The 19872-nt window shown below is 37.4% G+C and overlaps 1 protein-coding gene across 4 annotated transcripts in view; it reads left to right on the top strand.

The window, feature by feature from the left end:
- FRY (FRY microtubule binding protein) overlaps positions 1–19872 on the top strand; it is a 425432-nt gene that overhangs the window by 264534 nt on the left and 141026 nt on the right. For all 4 annotated transcript variants that reach the window (XM_061133663.1, XM_061133660.1, XM_061133661.1 and 1 more), the window contains 7 exons: positions 5809–5948; positions 9588–9678; positions 9906–9985; positions 10104–10184; positions 15027–15195; positions 17811–17903; positions 17999–18097. In XM_061133663.1, coding sequence (XP_060989646.1) covers positions 5809–5948; positions 9588–9678; positions 9906–9985; positions 10104–10184; positions 15027–15195; positions 17811–17903; positions 17999–18097 — 753 coding nt within the window. The remainder of the gene's footprint in view (positions 1–5808; positions 5949–9587; positions 9679–9905; positions 9986–10103; positions 10185–15026; positions 15196–17810; positions 17904–17998; positions 18098–19872) is intronic.

The following is a 19872-nucleotide window of genomic DNA, read 5'->3' as shown; positions in this document are numbered from 1 at the left end:
GGATTAGATCCCACTTAGTGCTTCAAAGAAATGGCAACATGGCCAAGCTCATACAGCCTATAAAGGGCAGAGCTGTAACTTGAATCCAAAACCGTATGATCTTCCAGTACACTAATGAAATTATGAAAATTCAGCTCATGAAGCTCAGTCTTCACAAAATAGGCTGCTTTGAGTAGTTGCAGCTGTTTACAGTTCATTGTGACCTGTTCTCTACTGGTGTCATCCCTATAAGTTCCAGATAAGTTGCTCAAACATTCTCATTAACTGCTCTTGGGATTTTCTGCTAGATGGTATATGTTTATGTCCTTTTGTGGCATTTAAAATGCCATCTATGAACAGGAAACACATGGTAACATAAATCTCTTACAAATCTAAAATAGAACTAAATAACGTCTTACCATCTTGGGTAACAATAATTTTCCTGCAGAAGAAGGCAAATGAAATTCTAGTGCTTCAACATTGAGTCTCATGCTGCAGTTCAGTGAAAATCTTATTTTAAATGTATAAGTGAAAAGTAAAATATATAAGCAATTGAGAGTAAAAACAAATTGGCTGGCCTTGGATTCACATTAGTGTTATTCAGTGTTTCTTAAATTATTCTCCAGTGGAAGGTGGACCAGAAAGTGGACAAAGGTGTTAAAATTAAATAATAGAGATCTTTTCCTAATTTGCAAGAAAACATATTTAACAAATAGATTTTTACACTTTTAAGTTTTATAATAAATTATTCTTAAGCATTTGGTGTCTGTCGTCATTCATTGAAATACTGTAATCTAGCAACAGTATGAAATGTGATAGAGTAAAAAAGAAATTGCATCTGAATTGCTTTCATAGATCAATGTGTTGTGATATCACATAGAGAGAACCCTACCCCCCAGGCGCTTGGCCACCTCAACTAGTTTGAGAAATTAAACCATAAATGAAGTTACTTTAAAATTATTTATTAAATGCACCACTCATGAGTAGTCAGCCTTATAACTGTAAAATACAGAATGACTCCATTGAGTAATTATTCATACATTTATGTGTGAAGTTTCCTTCTTTGCATTCAGCGAGTATAATAAAATGCTTATGAAAAATTAATGTCATAGCTACAGCATAATGGACAGTCTCTTTTAGCCTATTTATATATAAAATGCCAAAGTAAACATTAAGAAAACATTTGCCAAGTACATTTAGTATTCCCCTGTATCCCCCCACCCCCAAAAGAAAACACCAGTATGAAATAGTTCTGTGATTCTGTGCACTTCAGGTCCTCAGGCTGCCCAGTACCTAGCTCATCTGTGATGGAAGAACATGATCATTTAAACGCAACAAGAACATCTTTGTAAATGTTCCTTCCCTTTCACAGCGACACAGAGCTAGAATTCATCTTACCATTGGCTCGGCTTCCTGTAAATGAAGGAGCTAAGTAACCAAGAAGCCAGCTAGACCTTACTCCCTTCCTGAGCTTTGAGGGCCAGGTCTTTGCGAATTCCACCCTTCCTTCCTGACAGCCTGAACTCAAAAGGGCAGTAACAGAGAGATGGAAAAAACACACACAGCCACCCCATGCTGACCTTTCATCTCTTCTAAGACAGTCTCGGTGTACTTGCCATGGAAAGTATGCTCAACAGATATAATACCAAGAATGGCTTTAGGAAAGCTTTTTAAGGCATAGAAAAAATTATTACAGCTGAGGTTTGAAGAACATTATTGACATTCTCTAAGGGGAATGTGAATGTGAAAGTTTTAGTCACTCAGTCGTGTCTGATTCTGCGACCCCATGGACTGTAGCCCACCAGGCTCCTCTATTCATGGGATTCTCCAGGCAAGAATACTGGAGTGGTTAGCCATTCCCTTTTCCAGAGGATTGTGGGTTACACCTAAGTGAAGTAGCTGAGTGTTCTACCTGGAGAGATTTAAGAGTCAGACACAGGTTTATATCACCTTGATGGGTCTGAAGTAAGTAAAGGAGCTTGTATACATCCCACCCCATGTTTTTTTAAGTCAGTGTTTAATTTTAGAGTAGTTTTGGGTTTACAAAAAAGTTGCAAAGGTAGCACAGACAGTTGTCCTATACCCCAAACCCAGTTTTTGCTATTAACCTCTTACGTTATCAAGGTATATTTGTCATAACTAAGAAACCCAACATCAGTACAATATTATGGACTAAACTCTGCATTTGTGTTTCATCTGTTTTTCCCTAATGTGTGTCTTCTGTTCCAGGTTACCACTGAGGATGCCACATTCCATTTAGTTATCGTGTCTCCTTAGCATTTCATCCAGATTTGCAAAAGTATTCTTAAATTATTGAAATATAATGGTAGCTACTTTTAAGATTTTATTACAGATTCAGTAATTAAGATGGAATTAACCCATGGTCAGGGACTCTGAATTCTGAACCCTTTACCCCTGTGGGAGGAACCCCCTCTGTTTTGTTGTTGAGTCGCTAAGTCGTGTCCAACTCTTTTGCGACCCTGTGGACTGTAGCCCACCAGGCTCCTGTGTCCATGGGATTTTCCAGGCAAGAATACTGGAATGGGTTGTCATTTCCTTCTCCAGGGTATCTTCCCGACCCAGAGATCAAACCCTGGTCTCCTGCATTATGGGAAGATTCTTATTCTTTACTACTGAGCCACAAGGGAAGCCAATTCATTTACCAATTCAAAATATTTTAGATGATGGTAACTTGAAGAAAATATCCTTCTGATGCTCAGGTAACTTTAGAGAAAACCCCCTTGACACAGTGTAGTTGGCTTTCCTCCAAAAATTTTCTGCCGTTTTATCCACAGGAAGAGCAGGAAAATTTGTTATGACTGTGGATGTTACAGTATTGGAGGGTGGGGATAGCGGGTAGCTCTTTAAAAAAAAAAAAAAACTAGATATTTTAAAATTACAAAAACCTGTAAGGGTGACTAGGTTCACCGGGCAGGCTGAAAGCAATAGCCTGTTTATTTTTTTTATGTTATTATATTAACCCATAACTAAAGATAATGTACAATGTTGAATTATATACATATAACCATAATTATAAGAGAGAGAGCATGAAATAAGCTGTCAAGAAATAGGGTCTGAGGAATATAGCATCATTGCCTTGTTCAGTCTTAGGGCTTGCTTTATTAATTTTTTTTTTCATTTTATTGGTTGGAGGCTAATTACTTTACAATATTGTAGTGGTTTTTGTCATACATTGACATGAATCAGCCATGGATTTACATGTATTCCCCATCCCGATCTCCCCTCCCACCCTAGGGCTTGCTTTAAAGGTGACAGTGGAAAGTCTTGGTGACGTGAAGCATCGAGCTTTCATTGCTCCAGTTGCCTGCTTTATAAAAGAAGTTAAGTCTCGCCTGCTTAACTACAGAAGTATTTTAGGTTAACTAAGGTTTTCCATTTCTGCTGCCACCTCCCCAGCTCAGGCCCTGAGTACTGTGTGCCTGGGGCTATTGCAGGATTAGCTTTATTCTATTCAAGCATGTGTGTGTGTGTGTATTCTCTTGACTGCCTTTGGTCCAGCCTGCACGCCACTGCTAGATTAAACCTCCCCAAACACCGTTTTTATGAGCTAGGTATTCTACTCAGCAACTTTTCAGAGCTTTTCAATTTCTAGAGAAGAAAATGGAAGTGTCTGCCTACAATGCAGGAGACCTGGGTTCAATCCCTGGGTCGGGAATGTCTCCTGGAGAAGGAAATGGCAACCCACTCCAGTGTTCTTGCCTGGAAAATCACATGGACAGAGAAGCCTGTTAGGCTACAGTCCACGAGGTTGCAAAGAGTCGGACACAACTGAGCAACTTCACTTTCACTCTCAAGTACCTTTTTTGATTTAGTTCCAACTTAAAATCGTCAACTTTGTCTCCCTCCACTCTGGTGTGCCAGAATCCCTACACCAGCCAGATGTTTCTTCTTTCAGTTCCTTCAAAACCTTCATTAATAGTATAATCGTTATCAACAATCAACTATTTTGTACCTTCACAACCATAGGATTTCCTGCTTAGGCTCCTTGCTTAGTTTCTTTTTTGACTATCTAAATTTCTACCCTTTTTTTTTAAAAAGGTCCAGGTAAAATCCTACCTTCATTTCTCTTAAACTCCCATCCATCCTCTTCCTCCGGTGATCTCTCTCCTGAGAACTCCTGATTTTAATATGCACTCTTAATATGTTAGTATATTTCCTCCTGGTCTTATGTTCTATGCCTGCATACTTATACAGTGAAAGAAAAGTGAAAGTGTTAGTCGCTCAGTCATATCTGACTCTGTGACCCCATATACTGTAGCCCACCAGGCTCCTCTGTCGATTGAATTTCCCAGCAAGAATCCTGAAGTGGGTCACCACTCGCTTTTCCAGGGGACCTTCCCACCGAGGGATCAAGCCCAGGTCTCCTGCATTGGCAGGTAGATTCTTTACTGTTTGAGCCACCATAGAAGCCCTATACTTATATAGGTTCTTTCACTCTTTTTTCACTTAACCTGTCCTGAACATTTCACAACATCAAGTATTTTTGAAGCAAGATTGTTAATGGTTTCATAGAGGGTCTACATCAAATTCTACTTTGGATTAAGGTATTTACATATAGTTGGACATTTGTTTCCTTTTTTTTGTTTTAAGTAAGGCTGTCATAAAAATTTTTACTCATCTCTAATTATGTTCTTGAGAGAAATGCCTAGGAGTAGACTTATTAAGGATGATTTTATTAGGTTCTTGATAAGTATTTCTAAATTACCTACCAGATGTTATGCCAGTTTTTTTCTTCTATCTGTAGTGTATGAACATGTTTGTCTTATCACTGTCTCATCAGCTCTAGGTTTTATGATTTGCCTGTACTGTTTGTTAATTAAGTAATTAAGACCTAATTCATTGTCATTTGACATGTTCCAGTTATAAGGCCTTCATCAGAGAGATGTTTTGCAAATATTTTCTCCCAGTCTATGGCCAGTCCTTTCATCACTTAACAATATCCATCTAAAAGCATAAACTTTTGATTTTGGTGATTTTCAGTAGGTTGAATTCTCATGAACTCTGCTTTTGGTTTGGTCTCTAAGAAATCCTTGCCTACCCTAAAGTGGCAAGGATTTTCTCCTATACTTTCTTCGGGAGTTTTATAGTTTTAGATGTTACACTCAGGTCTATGATCCATTTTGAGATCATTTTTGCATATGAAATATGGATTGAGTCTCATTTTGGGGATGATATTTAGTAAAAGATGAGGAATCTTTCCAAAATAAGAAAAGTAGAATAACTCATCTATCAAAAGCATGTTTGTTTTTTGAAGAAGAGGGGAGATGTTTGCCTTTAATACAGGGTATATTATTGCTGCTCACTTACTGAGTCTAATTTGAGGGATACGTCATATTGTATATGATTGTTTATTGGCAGAAAACCATGTATTGTATTGTTACTTAGGTTATTCGGGGAGTAGACTTGTTTATTTCACCTAAACCATTAGTATAATTATATTAATGTATTTATTTGTATAACAAGCATTTTTGAGGATCTAAGAAGTACAAGGCACTGTACTTCTTAGATGGTATGGGAAAATAATTTCTTTGCGGTCCATGCAATTAACATCTGATTTCTAGAATGAAAGGGAGTCAAAGTAATGAACTTTCTTAAGCCACAAAGTTATTATTGTATGAAGAGCATCTGTCAACAGTAAGAAACTTGGGTTCTTGGGAATGCATGTGCTAAAAAGACTATTAAGGAGAGGAGTGTGATGAATAAGAATATTTTGCAGTGCCTATGGTTTGGAGTTATTTGTGAAATAAAAAGTTTCCTAATAAATGGCAGTGCCACCCAAGCTTTTTAATAACCTGCTTTTCTCTGCAGGTCATCAGTTCAATGAGCTCCCTTTCTGAATATTGCCTGCCTTCCATTCTACGTACATTATTTGACTGGTATAAAAGGCAAAATGGCATTGAGGATGAATCACATGAGTACAGACCAAGAACCAGCAATAAATCCAAAAGGTACATTTGTTTTATACAAGGATTATGAGGATTATTCTTTCTCTCTCTCTCTCTGTTTTTTCCTAAGAAACAAATCTGAGTGGGAGTTGGGAAAGCCACTAGACCTTCTGACCTCTTTACACTTGAGCCTGGGCTTCAGGGGCCCCTTTTCTAGCAGGTGGCACCTTTGGAATGTTAGTTGCTGCGAGCCGCCACAGGCTGAAATGGTACCATGACTTTATTTTGCCAGTGGTGGGGGCAAGGTGTCAAGGACCCCTGGTAGCCCTCTTGCCTGCTTCTCTCCTGGGCTCTGTCTCCCGTGGTGTACAGTTAAAGGCAGAAAGCCTGCAGCAGGCCCTGCAGGACGTTTCCAGGATATTCGGATTCACTTCGTAACCTTGGATGCCCAGGGTACTGCAGTGGGAAGGTCAGTGGATTGGACAGTAGGGATAGTCCCAGAACTGCCACCAATTAGCCATGAGACTCTGGGCAACTCCCCACTTGTCTGAACCTCAGCCTCTTCATGGGCAAAAGTGGGAAGTCAGACCACCCCATCTCTAGCTTCCCTTCCAGCTGAGATTTGCCCATTTGTTCTGTGGTTTCCTTCTCTTGTGGATTCGAGAAGTAGAACTTGCTGCTACTTGTGCTGTTCAGCCATAAAACTTAAGACGCTTGGTTGATCTGCCCAATTAATGTATGTTCCCTGGAGTTCTAGGTAAATATGTGTAATTTTGTGTGTTTGAAACCAACCTAGTAAAGCAAGGTAGCAAATAAGAAAGTTTAATACATTTACCTTTCTTTAAAAAATGGGAGATTATTTTAAAAGCACAGATTTTTCCACGTGGCTTATACATTTTTAATGCTTTTAAAGACAATATAATGGAAACTAATCATTCAGAAAATCAGATATTAACTACTACTTGTGAGTGATTTATCCTTCTCATGTTTCTTGATACTCCAAGTACTTAAAAATATGTAAACCCTTGACATTGAAGACCTGTTATTTTACCAAATTACGTGTCATCTGAACTTGTAATTTCATTTTGCAATATGCTTGAGTTTTATGCAAGATTTATTTACTTACTTTGTTTGGAGGAGAGATTAATAACTTTTGTATATTGAATAATTATTCTAGATGAAGAAGGATTTTTTTTAAATGGAGATAATTCAGATGCTATAAAACTATAAATCCTTTTAAAGTGTGTGATTCAGTGCATCTAGTTCATTCACAGGGTTGGATAGCCATCACCACTGTCTCATTCAAGAATATTTCTATTACCCTAAAAAGAAACCCATACCAATTAACAGGTTCTCATAAATACTTTTTAATGTATCAAATTTAAAGGTAGAATTTCAATTCTGTGTCGGAAAATGATTCAGTCTGTATGATTAATAAGTTCATCCACTTATTAATTTAGTATTTTCCCCGTATAACATGGCAGCTTGTTAATAGATACTAAAACTTTCTGGGGGTGGAAAGTGGGACAATTTGAATGAGTTTAATTCAGTTAGTTTTAGTTTTTTTCAGAATTGAGTTACTAAAACTAGATTTTTCATAAATTGATTTCTGTATGGATTGAAAATAATTGGTTTTTAAATTGTGTTACTGATTATTTCCAGGAGATCTGAGTAATTGCCAAAATCAAATACATAATTGATACAGTGAAATTCAATTCAGTTGCATTTTAGTTAGCATTTGGAAGCTTAAAATAAGAGAGAGAATCTGTGTTTTGGAGAAAACCAAAAGAATGAGGGTCTCTAGAACATGAGGTAGCTAACAATGGGGTTTTTCTCACTAGAAACAAGAAAAGAAGAACTTTAGGAAGAAGCATAAGCAACTGAAAACAGTCAAATGTGATGGAGGTGTATTTGGGTTATGATCTCTAAGACTGTGTATGATTTCTAAGATTAGTATAATATCAACATTTCGACTGCCAAATAAATTTGTCAGATGCCTCTGGCTCCTGGCAGAGAGACCTCAAGCCAGCAACAACGTGAATTCATTATTGGAAACGTATATGTCTTTCTTTTATTTGAAAGCGTAAATTGACTGATCAAATAAAATTGAAGCAGGAGTTTAATTTTTTTTTCTACCCCCAATTTTTTTTTTTTTCTTTTTGCTACTTTCTCAAGGTCCTCCAGCCCCTTTTGAAGACCCCAGTAGCCCTCCCCTCTCCACGTCTGCTGGCCGTCTCTGGGAGTTTGCCTTCCCTTTGGTCTACAGACTTCTTGTTTCTCTTCTCCATGATGTAATCTCTAGGTTAGACTTGCAGACGCCCTCTGTTTAACGCAGCTCCATATGTTTTCCTCTCCTTCCTTCATCTGGCAGCAACACTTTCTAATCCTGGTGGGTCTTGAAGGGCTCCAGGTAGATGATTTGGTCCATCGCTCTCCCTCCTGGCAGGACTGTTTGTTAATGATCCTGAAGAATGAGCTGCTACCTGGTTCATACATTTCCCCTTGCAAGTTAAAATTGCAGCCTCCTTTGTTGACCTGCTCTGTCACCTACCAGGCTTAACTGGATGCTCTCAAGGCTGCCGAACTCCTCCAAAGTTCTTTTTTTTTTTTTAATCTTTTATATGCTTTCTTCTCATTCTTTCTGGACTGAAGATAAAAATGTTCCATATTTAAAAGTCTTTATTTTGAAAATATCTGCCTGACAAATCCAAATTCCACCATCCTTTCTCATGAGTTTTATTTAATATACAGCACTGAGCAGTTGTGTGTTTGGGAGACTCTACTAAATACTTACACATTTCAATACTCAAGCAAACCTTACTATAATGACTGTTATTATTTCCATTTTGTAAATGGAAAAATTACTGGTAAGTGGAAGAGCCGTAATTTTCACCCAGGACTGTTCCACACCAAAACCAATGCTTCTTAGCCACTGTTCTTTGCTAAGGAGCTTGGCAGTCACTTCATTTGTTCAGTTCCAAATTAGCCCTCAGTCACTTCATTAGAGAAGCAGGAAATGAAGGGAGGGAGGTAAAAACTCACACTTCTGTCCTCCTGACGGTGCTTATTCTGCTCCCTAATTTTTGATGAGTTCAGATGACTCTCCTTTGCCCCTTCTACCTCTTCTTCCATCTGCTCTTTGATCTTTCTCTCTTCCACCACCCCTTGACATCTTTTTTCTTTCTCTCATTAATCTCAAGTGGCAAAAGGTCAAGAGAAAGGACCGGGAAGGCGGGGGGAACAAAATTTAATAGTGATCCTTCTCTACCCACTACAGTCCTACTCCCATTGGTAATCATACTATTTCTTTCCATTGTTTTGATCTTTTCACAAGATCCTCTAAGTGTCTACCTCTAGCATGGGAGTCCTGGGTCATGTTTGTTTCTATCTTCAATATGATAGGATTCAGATTGAAAGGTACCTTAGGAAAGTCCACAAGATGAAATTGTAGGTTCCCAAATGGTGACTCAAGTTGACTTGGATGAACATTTAACATATGATGTCAGTTACTCTGATCCACAGTGTGTCCACCGTACCACACCTATTGTAGGAATAACTTCAGTGTGTATTTATCACTGCAGTCTTGTCATAACAAAATTGGTTTGCAGCCCACTGGGGATGAATCCTAGATTTTTGATTAATTATATCACTTGGAGAATGTTTTTAGTGCCTATTTAATGTGAATATTTTAAATTTTTACAGTGATGAACAGCAGCGAGATTATTTAATGGAAAGACGGGACCTTGCCATTGATTTTATTTTTTCTTTAGTATTAATAGAAGTTTTGAAACAGGTAGGTCATCAATTTAATGTTACCTTTAGATAAGATTTATTTATCTAATAGCAACTTATATTTTTAAGGTCTAAGTTTATTAAATTGTTCATGAATTTCAAATACCATGTCATATGAACTATATTGCTTGATGGCTAAAGGCTGTGTATAGTCCATTGGAAGTACTCTTATCGATTTGATCTTTAATATTCCCTTCCAAGCTAAGAACCATCTTTTCTCTTTTCCAGATTCCACTTCATCCAGTAATAGACAGTTTAATACATGATGTTATTAACTTGGCTTTCAAGCACTTTAAATACAAAGAAGGGTAAAGTAATTTTCTTTCCTTCAAATTTTGAAGAAGTCGGGTGCTTAAAATGAAATCGAGTTTGCTCTTTTTAGATGACCAGAGGGATTCCTCACTTGTCTAATTGTATCTTGTCTAGGTACCTTGGTCCTAACACTGGCAATATGCACATTGTGGCAGACCTGTATGCAGAAGTCATTGGTGTATTGGCACAAGCTAAGTAAGTGAACCTCAGAATCCTTCACCATAAGAACATGAGTATGCCATCCGTTCCTACTCCCAGAAAGGGGGAGGGTGTGAACTTACAAGAAACTTAGGGTTTACTTTTGCTGTGTGTGTCCTGTCGCTGAACCTCACTAGAGGCAAGTACCACGTCTTCTTCCAGTTTGCTTTCTCTGTTACCTTTTTCACTTGGCAATTGGGCCTGATACTACCAAGAGGCCATGAGTTTCAGACTACTGCATCCAAGAAGGAAATGGCCTAACCAAAGTACTTTTCTTCCTGCTCAATTTTTCAAAGAAGTTCATCAGTTTTAAAAGTCTTGTTTTCTATATTCCATGAGTGGGTGGTTATGGTATAGCATCCGTGAGTGGGAAAATTCCATTCTACAATGTCCCTTTACTATAGACCTTACTTAATTCAGCTGAGCTAAAAATGTCCCAGACTGTGTCATGGAAACAAGTTGGAAAATTCTCATTGCTAAATTTATCTGGCCCCATAACACTATTTAGCAGGCTAGAACAAAATGATATTAGACTATTAGCAATAAAATACTTCTTCCAAAAGTGATGTCACACCCTGTTCACCCATCTTCATCTTATTCAACCCGGAGGCAAATAGGGCAAGATCTGAATGCCTAGGTTAGGCCAAGTGAGCCAGAAACTTAATGTGAATCCAAGCCAAGAGACCAGCTTGGAACAACAGTGATGCCCTGATCTTTGTGAAATGCAATCCTCAGAAAGATTTTTATCTTCAAGAGATGGAATTTCCTAACTTAGCAGCATGGAAACACTCAATTTATCAAAAAACAAAAGTTTTTTAAAAGCACTTACTCAGCAGCTTTAGCTAGCTAAACGGTAGAAATAACTCAGGAAACAGACCCCAAAAACTCCTTGACATGACTTATTTAATCTAACCCTGTTTGTCTGTTCATCTTGACTACCTATTCTTTTCTAACACACAAAATATCAGCATTAGATGAAAGAGAGGTGGGTACACTGATGCAATGAGAAATTTCAGTCTCAAAATCTGACAGCAATAGAGAGGAAAGAAACTGACCCAAGAATACATAAGAACTAAACAATAGAGTTACCTGGAGCTTTTTGCATGAGAATATATATTGTACTTTTATTATATAGCCCATTGTACTAATTCTAGCTCATGAGTCATTAAAAAATGTATAATGCATTTTGGAGAGATTTCTATTACAATTAAATAATGAAAGTACTGGCTTTTTGAAGGGATAAGTTACAATTATCTGGCAAATTAACTCATATGTCTCTATCTCATGCCTAGAAAAGATCAGAAAAATGAGTTGTTAATATGTATTTTGGCCGCTTTGTCAAATCCTGAAAATCTCATCATATTCCTTTGTAATTATCCCAGCATAACTCTTATACAATCATTTGGAGTTTAATATGCCAAAAAAGACTTCTTGTGTTTTTCTTAGTTTTTGTGAACTTCACCTAACAATATCGGTTACTATAGAAGGACTTTCCTTAGCTACATAGATTTTCAATTGAGAATGAATTGAGAGATGTCAGATGTCATAACTAAAACAACATTTTAAGGTTGGAGGAATTTCCACATTAGGTCAGATTTATGATCCACTAAGGCACTGTTTCTTGCCAATAGTGACTTTTTCAATTTTCATGATGTCAGTATTTGTCTCAGTTCTGTAATAGTAGGCTATAACAAATACCTCAATTTGGATAATTGTCCAGTACTTTCTAGTCACAAGAAAATGCTTTCACCAATAGGTTCTTGCAGTAATTGCAGTAATATATAGTAATCACAGTGATAAATTCTCAACTGGTCAGTATAGAGTTAACCTTTATTGATTGATGGTACAGTCGTAAATGGGTGTCATACTACAAATTATCATGTTACATTCTTCTCATTAGTATACCAGAACCATTTCTTTATTGTTGCCTTCGAAAATTACTGCTTCCTTTGTTCTTGGTGGGGGGGAAAAAAGGATGTATGCTTATCTGATACAGGATGGTTATCTTTCTTAAAAAAATAAACTTGAGTAATGTAACAATTCTAATTTTAGATTTTATATCTAGATCCCAGTGGTAATGTATACAAAATATTTTCTTCATTCTGACTTTAGTTATTAATGCTTAGTTTGGTCTTTAAGTTTTAGCAGAAACACTATTTTTACTCTTACTAGTGATAATGTACTTAATTCCTATCATTAATGGAAGAAATTTTTTTGCTATTAAGTGATATTCACCCAGGGTCTTAGCACTTTCAAAGTTAAAGTTAAAATTAGATTTTTTTAAGGCAAGTTTTGGGGGTTAAAGTCTGGTATATTCATTTAAATAGTGAGGTTTGTTTTTAAGATTCATAATTTCAAAATTCTTCTCTCTTTATGTGATATAATTTTAATGTATATATTTTATATTCTCACTTTAATAATATAAATATTGTACATTCTATACATTTTAAAGCAGGAGACTGAATAGTTTTTTAGTTACTCTATTTACTAAAGAATATCGAACACTAAGGCATGGTTATTGAAAAGAAATTTATTTTTCCCTAAAATTATTTTAAGGGAAAATAATTTTTAAGTATGAGTAGGTTTTTAGATTATTTTTATTTTAAAATAACATGTTTATGTCATTTAGAACTTTTTAAAACATAGCCATATTTATTTTTAAATGAAAAACAGATATTTAGCCACTAACTTGTGAGAATGTTGAAATAGTAACATATACAAATAGCCTGCCTTTCCCTACCTCTCCTTGTTTTAGTCCTGGATTAGACAAGGAAAGCATGCTTTCCAAGTATCATGTGATCTTTAAAACTGTATAGCTCTAACCTATAAAGTTACCTTTTCCTTTTAAAGTCTCTCATTTCAAAATTAAAACCATAGATTTTTTGTTTTTTTTTTTTTTAGTGTTTGGAAGTAGCTTGAATTAAAAACAATAGAATAGAATTCTTAAAAAGTCTAGTTTGAAACTGTGAAATTTTATAATCTTGATTGGAAATGTCACTTCTGTCTCTTTGCCATGATGTTTCTTCTTCCTGTCCTTCATCTGTCCCTGGTTAAAGACCTCTGCTCACCCTTCACCCCAACATAAATCCCCTCTAATGTATTCTTTGATTATCCAGCTGATAAGAGCCCCTTCATTCTCCAGTGCCTGCCCCCAGCCTCTTTAGGTGTATTATTCACATAAAGGGCAGTGTGAAATACGATGTGTGTGAAGAATGATCTGGGTTGGGGCATTTCACCTTCCTGAAGGACCAGAGAGATCCAGGAAAAATCTCAGGAACTTGCTAACATACCTCAAATAATAGTAATGGTTATTATTATTTTTGAAATTATTATTATTCACAGGGCTCATGGTCAGTGCTACATTGTTTTATCTTCCCAATTAAACTGCACATTGTTCTACATAGGGTGGGGACTATATTTCACAGCTCATGACTGTCAAAGGCAGCAGCAGAATAGTGGGCATTTCTGGATTTCACATCAGAAGATCTGTATTTGAGTCTCATCTTTGTCACACTGATCTTCTGATCTGTTTCTTCATAAAATGGAAATGCATTCACTACTTATTTGCTCCTCCATTGCCTTCTTAAAATCCTTTTTACTCTACACAGCAGACATAAAGAAAAATCCACAAATTGTTTTGAAAATACGATTTTAAAAAACTGTTACCAAATGTAACATCCTGCACTCAAGCCAGGAACAAGAAAATGGCCAGTTCTCATGAAGCCCCTTCCACCCAACTTGCCAAACATACACCCCTTGCGCTGCCTGTTGGTCAAACTATGTCCGTGTATTTACTTTATACGTCCTAAAATTTCTACTCTGAGGTGTTGAGAGTTGTTGTTGCAAACTTCTGGGATTCTGTTAATTGGCCTTCAACTTTTATAAACATAATCACCCTTTCTGATCATGTCTTGTTCCTAAGTGGTCCTATGTGGAAACTCAGGGTGATAGACTCAGGAAACAGAATGCAGTGAATCTTAGAACACTTCCCTTGTTTTTCCTTTTTTTAAACTAATAGTCAAACCAGCCATCTCAGATATAGCTTGGATAACTTGTTTGTTTATGTTCCTTTACCCTTTGGCACTTTGACAATCTGCTACTTTTCCACCCTCTTAGAATCTATTCTTTCTTTAAACTTTTTATGATAATGTTGTTGTTGTGATTAATGTTATTAATATTATCTTACTTTCAAACTATATAAATACCCTAAGTTCCTTGGGGATCGTCTCTTTTTAGTTGTAAAATCCCATACATGTATTAGAGAGCTTAGTCATCTTTTAGAAATGATTTGAAATTTTCCATTACTAGATTTTTCCTTCAACCTAAAAATATTTTTCTCAATGATCATTAACCTAAAACTATAAAAGAAACAACAACAGAAAACTTTGTAAATGGATGTAGAAATATGACTTGGCATTATTTGCTGTCGTTGTCAGAAATACCTGGCCTCCTATAATATATTATTGCTCATCTGTTCACAATTGAATACTTCAGGCCCTTGGGGTCTATAAGTACCTAGGAAATTGCTAAGCCAGAGGAAATGGAGCTTTTCATCATGCTCAATTTAAGAGCTAGAGCATTTTGAAGGGCTCTAAATAACCTTGCATCTTCTCCCTAGCTTGAAGGAGACGTTGAGCATCTGGTAGAATAAGAGAGGAAACAAGATTGGACTCTTACCAAATCCCCAATATCAAGACTTTTACAAAATGCCCGTCATTGTCCTTCAGCTGATGGGAACGTGTCCCCATCAGTTGCGCTGTCACTCCTGGGTGTCGGAGGCCTGCATTTCCCTCACATTCCTACCCATCATTTGACAAATTCCTCCTGTCCTCTTCTTAGATTCCCTGCTGTAAAGAAGAAATTTATGGCAGAGCTCAAAGAATTACGGCACAAAGAGCAGAGCCCATATATCGTTCAAAGCATCATCAGCTTGATAATGGGGATGAAGTTCTTTCGAATTAAGATGTATCCAGTGGAGGACTTTGAGGCCTCTCTTCAGTTTATGCAGGTACTGTCTTGGGTGGGAATTGTGTATCTTCCCTCCTCAGAGTGACTGACCTGAAATGTGAGAACCCGTTCACTAAAGTCCTACTTTTTTTCCTCAATAATTCATGTGCTTATTCGCTTAGTAGTGTCCAACTCCCTGTGACCCTTTGGACTGCAGCCCACCAGGCTCCTCTATCCATGGGATTTTTTGGGCAAGAATACTGGAGTGGGTTGCCATTTCCTCCTCCAGGGGATATTCCCCAACCAGGGATTGAACCCATGTCGCTTGTGTTTCCTGCATTCCCAGCGAGTGGGTTTCATAACCTAGTAATAGAATTTCAGGCATATAATTTCATTTTTAAACTCATATCATCTTTGGAGTAGGTGTACAGTGGAATTTTATTTGTAGATTTTTTTTCTTTTTTTCACTCATGGGTTGCATATTATTCTGTTAATAAAATGTGGCTTTATTTTTTACTTTTTAAGGTCAATAGTATTGAGTTGGCAATGTTAACATTTCTAGGCATCAGAACTTTAAGTAATGAAATCTTTTTTATACTTACTGTAAAACTCAACTAAACCATGTAGGTTTAGGTGTCTGTGACACAGTGGTCACCATTTTGTACTAAAGAATTATTGCTAATAAGGATTTCCCAGAGTATATAGCTGTATTAGATTTTATAGAACTTTAGTATCTGAAGGAATTTTTTTTCTAATGGTGCTGTGAATTAGATTTAGTGGGAATCTTAATAAAGAGTTTCAGTACCGGGGTTATGAATGAAGGTTGTTCCACTTCATACCTGCTAGGATGGCTATAAGCAGAAAGACAGATGACAGCAAGTTCCCTGTTGGTGAGGTTGTAGAGAAGTGATAGCCCTCACACACTGCTGGTGGGAATGTAAAATAGACAAGCAGCTTTTGAAAACAGTTTGGCAGTTCCCCCAATATTTAAATCTAGAATCCCAAATATTTATTTAAATCTAGAATCATCAATCATCAATCCAGTAATTCCAATTCTAGGTATATATCCAAGAGAAATGAAAATGTATGCCCACACAAAATCTTGAATGTAACTGTTCGTAGAAGCATTATTCCTAATAGCCAATATCCAGGAGAGGCAAACCCATAGAGATTGGGAAGTAGGTTAGTTGTGTTGGGCTGGAGGAGGCAACTGTGCTTAGGGAGGGCCGGGCTTCTGGCTCATGGGTGCTAAGTTTCTTTCTGTGATAATGAAAAGGTTCAACATTTGACTGTGATGAAAGATGTACAGTTGTGAATATACTAAAAGCTATCAAGTTGTACACTTTTTATAAGAGTGAATTGCATGGTATGTGAACTGTATTCAATAAAACTGTTTAAAAAAAGAAGAATATAGGCCCATATCAAACTTGTGGAATGCAAGCTTCAGTGCTTATCAGTTCTGTGACCTTGTACAAGTGACAACCTAACTCCTCCCAGCTTCACTTACCTTGTCTGCAGAGTGGTAACAGTGACACTCACTTTGGAAGGTGGTTCTGGGCATTCTTGGACTCAGTAAATAATATTTTTCTCTCTCTCATGCTAATGATTCATGTGTATGTGTACATGCATGACAATTTGAAATGATATTTACATATGTATGCAAAATAATGTAGGAAAAGGGCCATAATTCTGGGAACCATAATGCCCCATTCTGTATAGGGAAAACAGTCTCAAAGACTTTGCATGCTAGTAATGCCTGTCTTGGACTGAGGTCTTAGTATGATATCATATACTGGGGACTTGAGTAACTATTGCTGCTGATAGTCTCAATGTGGACTGAAAAAAAAGTGGTAATAGTTGATACACATATTAACCTGTCATCAGGAGTACCTGTAGCCTTGGATTCTCCCATGAAAGCTACATCTGGAAAAGACCACAGTAAGTTATGACCCAAAAGGTCAGAAAGGGGAAGGGGGCTGGCAGAATTCTAAACAGGCCAACTCTTCTAATAAATTATTCCCCAGGCAACCAAAAGCACCCTTTGGGGTCAGGAGTCCCGGGCAAAGACATCCTTGCTAGAGGAATGCTTCCAAACGTTTCCTTGTCCCAGGTCGGGAAGGGAAGCATTTCAGACTTGCTCCTGAAACTATCTGAACAATAAACACCTAAAATGTCAGGGCTAACAAGTAAACATCTTCGTGCCCCGGGTTGTCAGGGGGGCCTAAAACAAGTTGAATGTCTCTGCCTCTCTCCCCATGTTTACCTTCTCTGGGGATCTGTATTTGTGGGTTATTCAAGGACCCAGCCCCCACCGCCCCCCCCACATAGTAACTAGTCAACAGAAATTTGTTGGAAATAAATGAATGAACCAACCAGTAAGTCAGTGGATGAACACCTGCTTACTGGTTATAGATGCTTTGCCCTTTCAGCATCATGATTTTGGGAGAGAAATTAGGGGGAGAGTGAGAAAACCAGCCCTGTAAAATGTCATTGGAGGCTATTGTGAACTTAAATGTAAATGCTGGACGCCAGTGATTTTTTTTTAATAGATTATGGTGTATGCAATGTTACTGAGTGTTACTAAATTAAGATCTGTTGACTTAAATTTGTTTACCTGCAATTTTCTGTGCACATTTCAATCTTTCTCCCTCCCTTGACTCTTATTCTGCTTCTCAGGAATGTGCACATTACTTTCTCGAGGTCAAAGACAAAGATATCAAACATGCCTTGGCTGGGCTGTTTGTTGAAATTCTTGTCCCAGTGGCTGCTGTAAGTTACATTTTCATTTTAAAGAATCTCTTCAAATTGGATTAGAGAATCAGCAATTTCATTAAGTATAATATGAACACTCATCTCTGTTTCAGGCTGTTAAAAATGAAGTTAATGTTCCCTGCCTCAGAAACTTCGTTGAAAGCCTGTATGATACCACGCTGGAACTTTCTTCTCGAAAGAAGCATTCCTTGGTTAGTAACTATGAGAAAATTCAAAACACGAAACTGCAGTGACCCAAATTCCTAGGCTGAGGTCTGTTTGAGAGTCATAAGAGTTCCGCAGATAGGAGAATTACCTACAGCTCCCTCAAAAAGTGCTAAGTCCTGTCTGACTCTTGTGATTCAGTGAATTGTAGCCTGCCAGGCTCCTCTGTCCATGGGATTCTCAAAAAGAGGAAGCATTTCAGAATTTGGAGCTGGTACATAATATTAAACATTGATTGAATCATGATAACCGGAGGGAATTAGACCATGTTTCCTCAAGGACCCTACTAGTCCTAAAGATTCTGCTGTTTATGTTCAAGGATTGGTTTAACTTAATTTTTATTTTAATTTGTACTTTTTCCAATCTGAAAGCTAAAGATGCTAACAAAAGTTTCTCTTCTCAAGCCTCAGGAACTTTCACTGGCTAATTCCTATCCTGACTTTCAGAATCAAAATGGAACCAGACAGGAAAGGGAGTTAGAACACAGAGAGTTGCCCATGAGAAAGATTCTCTGAAGGCTGAGAGAACAGTCTTGGGGAATGCTTTTGTGCTGAAAAGCAGCATAGAAGCTTTTTAAATTACATCACCCTTTTTCCTCCATTGTCCATCTCCATTGTCCTCAGAAACACTTGCAAAATGCCCACTTCTGCATGACACCCGTTGGGTCTGGAAGTGTTACAAGGTCTGGGGTGGTGAATAAAGCTCTGGTTTTGGGTTGGAAGGTGGTAGACCAGCTGGACCTGTGATGGTATAGAGGAAGCTGGTTGCTTAGATTGCTGATTTCTAGTACTGTTTATGTTAATCTTTAAAGTATGAACATTACCACCATTATCTGAGCAAGTACTCAGAGTTGCTTTGCTGGAAGTGGTGACAGATTTGTTCATTTGTCTACATTCTGTGGTCTCTGTGACTGCTTGTATTTTGTTTTTTAAATTACCAGCTGTAATTAGAGTCGTACTCAATGACAGTGGTAGTTCAACATCACTTTAATTTTTTTAAAATTAATTTTTTTAAAAAGGCAAATTAATGGAATGTTAAGCACTGAATTTCACTGTGGCAATAGATTTTTGCTAATTCAAGTTAATAGATGAACCAGTTATATTTTTGTTTAAATCTTCACTAGCCCTTGTTTTCGGGGGAGCCATTAAGGTGTATACTATCTGGTTCAGCAAAATGGCAGCGAGTTCTGCATGTATACTGTAAAAGCCACCCTCCAGCTTTTCTGTCTTCTCCAGTTGCTGTGGGAAACCTGCCCAGTCAAGCAGGAAAACCACAGTAGCACCTCTGTTTATTCGGTCGTAAGCAAATTCCTCCTGCGGTTAAATTTGTCTTGGTGGAGTTTACCAGGGCAATAACATTTCTTTTAGGAATCTTCCTTAATTACAGGAAGATTGCATGCAAAAGAAAATATATACACCTACTTCTAAGACAGGGACAAACTAGTAGATGTTTATGAGCAAAAAAACCGGTAACATTTTTCAAATCAGTGTGCCTTCCTCCTTTTTTTTCCAGAGGATTGAGAGTGATCTACGATTGTTTTTAAAATTCATAAGGGAAGACTAAATCAGTGAATCAGATTTCTATTTGTGATCCATGAAACTCACTCTACCCTGTACATTGTTGTTTCTGTTCAGTCACTAAGTCATGTCAGACTCTGCAACCCTATGGACTATAGCCTGCCAGGCTCCTCTGTCCGTGGGAACTCCCAGGCAAAAATACTGGAGTGCTTGCCATTTCCTTCTCCAAGAGATCTTCCTGACCC

The sequence above is a fragment of the Dama dama genome, chromosome 30 (genome assembly GCF_033118175.1).
Source record: "Dama dama isolate Ldn47 chromosome 30, ASM3311817v1, whole genome shotgun sequence".
In the NCBI taxonomy this organism is placed as follows: Eukaryota; Metazoa; Chordata; class Mammalia; order Artiodactyla; family Cervidae; genus Dama; species Dama dama.
The sequence above is the reverse complement of the archived record's forward strand: the minus strand, read 5'-3'. Positions and strand labels throughout refer to the sequence as shown.